Here is a 10415-nt window from a genome sequence, read left to right as displayed (position 1 = left end):
AGAGAGAGAAAGAGAGAGAGAGAGAAACATTGATGTGAGAGAGAGACACATCAACTGGCTGCCTTCCCTAGGGGCCCCCATCAGGGGCAGAGAGTGAACCCACAACCGAGGTATGTTCCCTTGACAGGAATCAAGCCCGCGACCCTTCCGTCCACGGGCCAATACTCTAATCACTGAGCAAACTGGCCAGGGCCACTCCCTGATTCTTAAGGGTGGTTTGAATTCTCCTAAATCGTCAATAAGGTGCAGACCGAGTGACTTCCTTCTAAACCATTTGCACTCAACTCGCTTGAGATCCAATTCTCTTTTGCACAGCAGAGTTGAAGGGCCACTTTTAAGGTAAGCTGGTAAAACCAGATATCCCTTTAAAACAGTAAGCCGCTGTGTTATGTACCTCTAGGAAAAGTGTCAACTTACCTTACTTGGGTTTCTTTTCCTGGAAGATAACTCTCGGTTAATTTCTGCACACCCACTAACCCTGGCTTGGACCCTGGAGTGATGGGAGAACTCCTCACCCACTCTGTCTGTCTTTCTGCCTCTCTTGATTGAAAAGCATCAGTAGCAGCAAATGTTAGTTCCGTTATTCAGAAACCTGATGTGAAAAACACTTTGATGCAATATGCCTAGTAGACAATGGCCCACCGGTTCTTTCATCAACCTGGAGGGAGGCCTTCACACTTCCCTAAGAAATGGAAAGAGATGTATTCTATCAAAACTATCCTGTCCTGTTCCACAGCCCAGGACACCAGGGTGCCCCGGCAGGGGAGGCAGGGTGCCTGGGGGAGACCAGGTGGTCTCAGGAAACCTCAACGTCTGAGTGTCCTCTGAGTGTCTGCGAGCAAGCATCCCCGAATACCGGGAATCCCGAGGGCTCTGGGCGCCTCGCCTGGCTGTGCTCGGAGGCAAACTTTCAATGAAAAGATGTCACCATCAACAAGATAGAGCCCAGCTAAGCCGCCAAAGCGCCATGTTAAACATCAGTCACCAACTGCTGTTTTATTCACACCAGATGCTACTTCAAAAAGATAGTGTCCAAGGTTATTTTTAACAAGAGCACGTTATCTCCTTTTCAAGATTCTCAGAGAGAAACATGGGCCACAGGGAGCAGCTCTGTTTCCTTCAGCAAATCCGGGTGGAGCCGGCCACAGGCCCTCTCCGCAGCCTGGGCCGCACCCACGCACGCGTGACAGCTGCAGACCCCGAGAAGAAAGATGCGGGTGCCGGCGTGAGAACTGTGTTGCCTGGTTTCCTCACTTAGTTGTTCCAAAAGGTTGGCTTTAAAGATCTAGTGTGATTAAAAACGTAGGCTGGCGGGTTAAACGCAGTGCTTTTGGCTGCATCCTGAAGGCGCGCATACTGACTGCTCTGATGGGGAAACACAGCCGTGAGAACGCAAGGGCAGCAGGCGCCTGGGAGGGACGGCCCGGCTGGGGCGGGGGAGCAGGTGGGCAGTGGCTGAAGTGCATGTCTAAGAGCTAGAAACAGACAGTGGCGGAAGGTTCTGCACATGGAGGAGGCCCTTCTGAGCAGAGCCCTTGTGGTTAGTTGAAGTGAGTGAGCGAAAAGCATTAGCTATGCAACAGAATAAAATACACCAGTTGTCCAAGAGACTACTTGCGACCACTGTATGTGGAGACTTGAGGGTAGCAAATCCAGGGTGACCTCCATCATGCACTGGATTTGGGCCAGGATAGGGAAAATACTCTTGTAGGACAAATAATGTATTTTATAAGCATGGTCAATGTGGCATGAGCTCTCAGTGCACCGAGAGTTGGGGGAGCTGCACATGGACTCCCCTGGGGCCCCGGGGCTGGGAGGGCTCCCTGGCAGGGGAGGTGGCTTTACTTCTCCTCCGTGGACAGGCGGTGGAGAGCCTCGCCCAGGTGCAGCAGCTCCGCCCTGTGCTCCAGCTCCTGGTGCAGGCCTTCGGGAACAGCTCCCAGGCCGTGGAGCAGTCCGAACAGGCAGCCCGCGATGGCCCCCGTGGCTCCACTCTCACCTGGAACGGAAACACAGGTCCTCAGGATTCCAAGGGCAGCGTGGGAAGGGGCACATCACTGTGAACTTGACACTAACCCAGTGATGGCGAACCTTTTGAGCTCGGCGTGTCAGCATTTTGAAAAACCCTAACTTAACTCTGGTGCCGTGTCACATATAGAAATTTTTGGATATTTGCAACCCTAGTAAAACAAAGACTTATATTTTTGATATTTATTGTATATATTTAAATGCCATTTAACAAAGAAAAATCAACCAAAAAAATGAGTTCGAGTGTCACCTCTGACACGCGTGTCATAGGTTCGTCATCACTGCACTAACCAGGGCCTCTTTGCAAGGGCCTGTCTCAGAGATGCTCCTGGGCTGGTGTCTCTATAGCAGTAAGCACCAGGGCTTTCTCAGCCTCCTCCCCCTCCCTCATGCCAAACCCCAGTTTTGCCGATGGGCCCTGGGTGGCTTTTGCTGTCCCCAATTAAGGGGACAGGTGCTCCCCCTCCGTCCCTCCACAAACACCCTGACAACACACAAGGTGTGCAGATGCCTTTGTTATCATGGGTTCAGGGTGCCCAGGAAGTCCTCCCCTCCAGGCTCTGCAGGTGGCCAGAGTCTACGCGGGCTCCTCACAAGCTGTCTGCACCTCACGAAGACTCCTGTATGCCCCCCACCCCTGCTCTCAGCTAGGGGTGCTGGATTGTGTGGGTCACTGTGCCCCTTGGAAAGTCCCTTCTCCCACGTTCTTGGCCACCCTGCTGCCCTTGGCTCCCAGCACTCTCTCCTGGGCTCCTCCTCCCCCAGTGGGAGCCCCCAGGCTCTCAAAGAAGCCCCCTGCTGGCCTCAGGAAGTGCAAACTTCTCAATCATCTCAGTACCAGCAGCAGCACTCTGCTCTGACAACAGCCACTCTAATAGCGATGGAATCCATGCCCACCCGGAGGTAACATATACAGGAATCCTCTTTACACTCACAGGAGACAATGGCACAGGGAGTGAGGCAAGGCTCCCAGCCCTGCAGCAACGATCACTGCTGCTCAGTGGTGCAGTGGGGAACTCCTGGCACCATGTACCCAACTGCCTCACAGCCCTGTGAGTTGGGTTTGATCCTCTCACCTCACAGAGAGACTGGCCTGGAACTGCACTTGAACCCAGGGCTGCCTGATTCTAAAGTGCAGCCTCTCTGTGATTGCAGAGTCTGCAGAGGTGAGGGACACGGCGATGGTGATGGTAGAGGTCAGAACGCTGCACGGCCAGCACCAGTGGAACCCGCGTGCTCTTCAACCAGCAGCCACGAGGGAGAGGAGCCTGCACCCCAGCGACCTGAACACCACATCTCTCCAAGCTCAGACCCTCAGGGCCACCCAAGGCAGTGCGGCAACCTGCCTGCAGTCTGTGATGTCTGTGCACGAGTAGCTGGAGCCAGCACCCTGCCCAGAGAGGAGCCCATGGTCTGGGGCTCCATCACTCCTGACACCTCAGACATCCTGACAGAATGCACAGGGATAGGGATGGGGTGCTGGCCTCTTGGAAGTTCAAGGCCATTGAAGAAGGGAATCTCACCTCCGTGAAACATGGCCCGGTGGCAGAGCTCTGTCCAGTTGTTCCCGGCTGCTAAGAGAGCGTCGTAGGCAATCATGGGGGCATCGTGGCCCCGTCGCCCCCCTCGGCCTTCTGAGCTCCATTTCTTGTAGGTCTGAAGACAGAGCCAGGGGTCAGAGGCATGAACCAAAAGCAGAACCGTGTCAGAACCTGAGCTCCCCGGGTCCGTCCAGTGGGCTGTCCATGTACCCACTGAGCACTGATGGAGTACCACCCTGTGCCAGGCACTGCTGGGCTGGGGAGGGGCAGCGAGCAGGAAAGGCTCACTCCTCATGGCTCCTACATGGCAGCCATTCTGAGACGGACATTCCCAGATAAACAAGCACCGACAGCGTGTCAGGCAGCCCTGAACCCCACGAGGACAAATAGAGCTGGGCAAAGGGGCTGAGGCGCTGTGACAGGCATTAGACACCACACCCGGGGAGCCACTTGCTGGTGACATTCGGTCTGAGTAGGGCAAAGGGACAACGAGATCTTCCATGACCCCTCCCACACGCAGCTGTTCCCTCAGCCCATCTGTATTGCTTGGGGCTAAGATGGCAATAACAGCCCAGGTGAGGTGGACCCCGTGGGCAGTAGGACCCTGAAAGCTCCCGGTCCCTGGCTGCCATCTCAGACACAGCGAGGCTTACCTTGTCCCTCTCCTCTGCATCGTAATGGTCAGGGAAGGTGGCTTTACTTTCGGTGTCTTCACTGAGCTTCCTCTCTTCCAAGTAAAACTGCCATTTAGCTTCAAAGTAAAACCAGTGCTCCTGGTACTCTAAATGCAGAGAACAGGGTGGCAGGATGCCATGGCCATCAGCCGGGGTGTGGGGGCCGCAGGAGGGTGAGTGGGGCCTGGGGCAGAGGGCCTGGGCTCAGAACGTTGTGGGCAGTGAGCGGGAAGGAACAGAAGACACAGGGCAATGCTCTTTATCCCGGGTGGGGACAAGGGGATGGGAAGAGACCTGGCATCTGGCCTTCGTGATGGCTCTAGACCAGGGGTTCTCAAACTTTTTAAACAGGGAGCCAGTTCACTGTCCCTCAGACCGTTGGAGGGCCGGACTATAGTTTAAAAAAAAACTATGAACAAATTCCTATGCACACTGCACATATCTTATTTTGAAGTAAAAAAACCAAAATGGGCCGTAGTTTGAGGACCCTGCTCTAGACATTCAAACATGCTCGTATTTGTAGCTACTCTGAAACAAAAGCAAGGAAGATGGTGATGGGGGACAAAAGCCATTCAAAGAATTGCTTAACTCTCTTCTGAAACAAGACAGTGACTGCAACATTTTTAAGTGCATTCTTTGAAAATTCTGAACCTGGGTATTTTTATTAATTCAACACTGCCTGCAAGGTAGGGAGAGAGGACGCTTTACTATCCTAATGACCAGCTCGACATCTAAACCCCAGAGGGGGTGAAGCAAGTTTTCTGGGGTCATTTGGTGAAGAGGACGTTGACTCAGAAATGAGCTGGAGCAGCAGCTACACTTGCTGGTAGCGGATAGGAGATGGCTCTCTGGGTCTCAGAGCTCCTAGGAAGTCACGAGGGCTTCACTGTCCCTCCACCAAGGGTGCTGGGTTAACACACTTGACCTTGTCCTCCTTGAGAGCAGGCAGGACCACGGCTCCATGGATCGCCCAGGATGCCAACTGCGTAGAGTGGTTAAGTGGCCAGTGAGGCCCAAGGGAATCAACCGACTCAAGAGGAAAACAGATGCTGCCGTGTCTGCTTATGGTTGGGGAGCTGGGGAAGAGAGCGGGGACCAGAGAGGGGCTAGGTGGTCACGGGCTGCAGGGGAAAGAAGTGTTCCTCTGCCCTTCTAACCACAGGGACAGCAGGAGGTGCCTGGGGTGGGTCGTGGGATGACATTCCAGGTTGCTGCAGAATGCCAGGCTCTTGGAAACAGTGGCATGACTCTGTTTTACAAAACTAAAGGTGAGGCCCATTTAAGGTCTATTTCAGTGAAATAAGATGAAAAGTGAGAGGCAGAAGCAACAGGGCAGGGACCAGAATCCACGAATCCCATTAGCCCTGCAGAGACCCGTGTTTCTAACAGAGAGCTCTTGCTGGTGTGGGCGTAAGCTCAGACAGAGCCTCCTTCCCAGTAAATGGCCAGTCACCTTTGGAAGCAGATCTTCAAACACAAAAGCATGGAACTAACTTGCTAGCTGTCCTTGCTGCCGATGGATGTTGTCCTAGACTTGGTAGAGGCCCCAGAAGAATATTTTCTGGGGTGCTCTATAGAACATTATTTTTCTGGATGATTTTAGGTATTTTGTTAAAAAGGGATTAAGAAGTACGAATGGAGAAAAAAAAAGAAGTACGAAGGGGCCATTACAAAATAGTCATGAGGATGTAAAGTACAACATAGAGAATATGGTCAATAATATTGTCATAATTATGTATGGGGCCAGGTAGGTACGGTGGGTCGTGGGATGACATTCCAGGTTGCTGCAGAATGCCAGGCTCTTGGAAACAGTGGCATGACTCTGTTTTACAAAACTAAAGGTGAGGCCCATTTAAGGTCTATTTCAGTGAAATAAGATGAAAAGTGAGAGGCAGAAGCAACAGGGCAGGGACCAGAATCCACGAATCCCATTAGCCCTGCAGAGACCCGTGTTTCTAACAGAGAGCTCATGCTGGTGTGGGCACAAGCTCAGACAGAGCCTCCTTCCCAGTAAATGGCCAGTCACCTTTGGAAGCAGATCTTCAAACACAAAAGCATGGAACTAACTTGCTAGCTGTCCTTGCTGCCAATGGATGTTGTCCTAGACTTGGCAGAGGCCCCAGATGAATATTTTCTGGGGGTGCTCTATAGAACATTATTTTTCTGGCTGATTTTAGGTATTTTGTTAAAAAGAAATTAAGAAATACAAATGGAAAAAAAAAAGAAGTACGAAGGGGTTGTTACAAAATAGTCATGAGGATGTAAAGTACAACATAGAGAATATGGTCAATAATATTGTCATAATTATGTATGGGGCCAGGTGGGTACCAGATTTATGGGGGGAAGCTAACCACTATGCTGGTACACCTGAAACTAATCCTAATATATAAAGAGCCAGGGTCCGTAGCGTCCAAAACGACCGAATGGACGACCGAATGCCAGACCGCGCGTGCAGCAGGCTCGGGTGGGTGGGGACTGGCGAGTGGGCTGAACTGCTGACCTCTTGGTCCCTCCTGGGTCGCGGGTGCCCCAACAACCCCTGGCCAGCGCCGCAGTGACCCAGCACTGACTGCCACTGCCAAGGCGGGTGCGATGCAATTGGTTGGGGGGCCCCACCATTGCCCCACGATCGCCCCCCAGAGGGAGGCCCAGGCTACCCGGCCAGTGGTGGTGGGCGGGGCCTCTCTCTGCGGGGCGATCAATCACGGGGCTCCCGGACTGCAAGAGGGTGCAGGCCGGGTTGAAGGACACCCCCCCCCCCCAGTGCACAAATTTCATGCACCAGGCCTCTAGTATAAAATAATACTGACTGTTAACTGTGATTGACAAATAAAAAATTAAAATTAAGAAAGGGTTCTGCCATAGAGGTTCATAAAGCTCTGAGTTAAACAAATGTAAAATTAAACAGAAAGAATAAAGTCTCAAAATTATCTGACCAATGACTCTTCTCGTTTCTGTTCATGGAAGATCTTTGACTATTTGTTCTTCAGAAAACACTGGGGAAAACCATTTTGATACTAGAGTTCTGGGGAACTGTTGATTAGTATAATGCGAATAATGCAGTGACTGTGTAGTTTAATACACTCAGGTTATTTACTTCTTTCAGATGGTTTAAGGTGAACCTACTTGGGGGAAGGGGGGGCGGGGGGATGACTAACCCAGTGATCAGAAGCCAGGGATAACAATGACAGACCAGATGAAAAAAACAGTGTGGGGTTGCCACCTGTGTTCTATAATTAAGCTTGTGGAGGGTGACTGCTTAGGGTCACTTTGCTGTGAACATGGAGGCTTCTTATTTCTCACTGGAACAGGGACCTTGGGAAGAAGTGTTTCCCAGCATTGGGTCCAGGCAGGGATAAGTGCAAAAGTCTCCTTGAAAAGTTGTTCTAAAGTTCCCACTCAGCCTTCTAGAATATAGCTCCTGGGGCTTGGAGGGTGCAGTAAAGTGATTTGTTGGTTCTGTGTTTCAGAACTTCAGCCTCAGGCTATTCTGAAAAATCAAGCATCCAGTGCCTACATTCAAATCCTTCAACTCCCTCTCCTCCAGGACAAATTGGATACTTTATTCTAGAAATTTTCTTCCACAGTTTTAGAATGTCAAAGGCCACATGAAGCTGTCTGTGTTCCTCATGCAGCCCATGACCCTCTGTGGCTCAGCCGCCCGAGGAGAAAGCCAGGGGTTGCCTGGTCCTGTGCCCGCTCTCCCTCGGATCCCAGGGGGAAAGGGGAGGAAGCCGAGAGGAGCTCAGAGGCCAAAACGCCAGCAGCACCGTGATCCCCTAGGACCTTTGCTGGGCTGGCTGCGTTTGGCTGGGTTGACTGTATTCGTGGCCAAAAAGAGTGAAGCATTTAATGACTCAACTGGGACAGATGGAGCTTCCTGGGCCTTCATGTCATCAGTGGGCACAGACCTCTGTCTGGCCTTCATGTGAGAGACTTTAAGTCCCCTGGGTTAGGCACAGCTGTCCATTAGGTCCTTGGAGCAGTGTCAGCTAGCATCTCTCATTCCTCTCTGAGACATGGGCTACTTAAGGATAATTTGGAAATCTAAATCTAAGTACAGTAAATTCTCACTTAACATCTTCAATAGGTTCTGTGACTTTAAGAGAAATGATGTATAAGGAAACCAATTTTACCATAGGCTAATGGATATAAACAAGACTCAAGTTCCTCATCAATGATTTAACAAAATGACATTGAATGAAACACATACTTCAAGGATCTGCTGTAATGCACCCATTCTTCCTGGTACTTCTGTGGATCTCCCTGGGCTTCTTTGTGGGATCCGCCTGCTCACATGGACCCTACAGGGATGCTCTTGGTGGGGCAAATGGACCTTGACCTCCTTGGGAGCCAGGTCTGTGCAAATTTGCACTGAGTGTGACCTGAGACCAAGCTCTAACAGCCTCCTTTCCTATAAGTGGCAGGAAAGGAGGCCAGGCTCACCTGCCAGGTGCCGGATGGTCTTCTTACAATATTCTTCAGCCAGCGGGACCGTCTTCATCATGTCTCTCCCCCACTGCTCCAGCGGTTTGCCTTGTATGGCATAAGATGCAAACAGGGCTGTGCATAGGGCCCCAAGGAAGCCTGGAGGGCGGAGGGGAGAGAACAACAATGGCACCTGAGCCATAACCCTGCTCTGGGCTGCTGGATGTGTGTTAACAGAGGCAGGACCATGGGCAGTTGCTTCATGCATTTTGAGCTTTTTGATCTTTTGTTTCCTCTCTGCACAAAAAGGCACAGCACCCATCTTTCAAGGGCTTGTGGGGACAGATGATTCTAATCACAAACGAGTGCTTGCCAGTTCATAGTAATGGCCACACCAAGACTGTGCCCATCAGAGGAAGGGCACTGCCATCTTTTTTTTTAAATTGATTTCAGAGAGGGAGAGAGAGATAGAAACATCAATGATGAGAGAGAATCACGGATCAGCTGCCTCCTGCACGCCCCCCACTGGGGATCGAGCCCACAACCCAGGCATATGCCCTTGACTGGAATCGAACCCAGGACCCTTCAGTCCGCAGGCCGATGCTCTATCCACTGAGCAAACCGGCCAGGGCAGGGCACTGCCATCTTGCTGAGACACTCTTTGGCCACTCCTCGAGGCATCAGTTAGGGGTCATTTCAAGGGCAGGGGACAAGCATCTCGTTCTCAAGCCCAGGGTTCAATCACTGTCCTGTCCACCTGCCATCACTCCCCCTCCTCTCATGGAGTGTTTCAGCTCATGTCTGGGAAATGCACACTGTAATAAAAATTCTGACACTTGCTGTCCAAGGTGGTTAAAAAATGGAAAAGGAGCCCTAGCTGGTTAGGCTAAGTGTTAGAGCATTGGCTCAAGGACTGAAAGGTTCTGGGTTCGATTCCGGTCAAGGGCATGTACCTTGGTTGCAGGCTTGATCCCCACCCCGGTCAGGGCCTGGGGTGAGTGCAGGAGGCAACCAATAGATGTTTCTCACATCGATGTTCCTCTCTCTGTCTCTCCCCATCCCACCAAAAAAAAAAAAAAAAAAAAAAAAAAAAAAAAAAAAAAACCAATGAAAAAAATATCCTCTGGTAAGGATTAACACAAAAAAAATTATAAAGGAGAGTGGACTCAATTGAAAAGGAGAATGCCCATCTTAGCGTTAATTGAGTACAATCAACCCTTTAAAACATTTTCAGTCATCATTCTAGAAATACATAAATGACTTAGCTATTAAACATGGAAAACAACATTTCTTTAATAAGATTGGGTAATATATTAGCCAATGTTTTAGGTGTTTAAATTCTCAACCCAGACCCTTTTTTTTTGGATACAATTTTAAATTTAATTTTACTTGAATTTCACAAAACAAAAAGAAAGAGAAGTTGATGGAATTGTTGAATTAATATAAATATTTCCTCTAGACAAGAGACACTTCCCCTAAAATATTCCTTCAAGATTAAAAAACAACAACAACAACAACAAAAAAAACAACTGTGAGAACATTAGAGGTTGAAGTCATTACAATTTTTCCCAAGGACATATTTCCCTTTTTGTTTGTATAGACTGACTTTTGCTGTGAAAGATGAGTTCGTTGGCCCAGCCACACTGGCATGAACATGTGGTTCTGAAAATATTGAGCCCATCTGTACCAGTTAGTAACTGTCAGCCACTGACTCTCTCCAGGGATCTCCCCTCCCCCATCTGCC

The 10415-nt window shown here is 50.3% G+C and overlaps 1 protein-coding gene across 1 annotated transcript in view; it reads right to left on the bottom strand.

Moving 5' to 3' along the window:
- Nucleotides 1-991: 991 nt before the first annotated feature.
- The window catches only part of ADPRHL1 (ADP-ribosylhydrolase like 1), a 28609-nt gene continuing 19185 nt past the window's right edge, over nt 992-10415 (bottom strand). The window contains exons 4-7 of the mRNA XM_005884427.2: nt 8690-8830; nt 4223-4350; nt 3552-3684; nt 992-1999 (exon numbers count right to left, since the gene is read on the bottom strand). Of these exons, the coding sequence (XP_005884489.1) occupies nt 1842-1999; nt 3552-3684; nt 4223-4350; nt 8690-8830 (560 nt within the window). The 3' untranslated portion in view covers nt 992-1841. The remainder of the gene's footprint in view (nt 2000-3551; nt 3685-4222; nt 4351-8689; nt 8831-10415) is intronic.

This window comes from Myotis brandtii, unplaced genomic scaffold (assembly GCF_000412655.1).
Source record: "Myotis brandtii unplaced genomic scaffold, ASM41265v1 scaffold83, whole genome shotgun sequence".
In the NCBI taxonomy this organism is placed as follows: Eukaryota; Metazoa; Chordata; class Mammalia; order Chiroptera; family Vespertilionidae; genus Myotis; species Myotis brandtii.
This window is presented reverse-complemented; position numbering and strand designations above follow the sequence as displayed.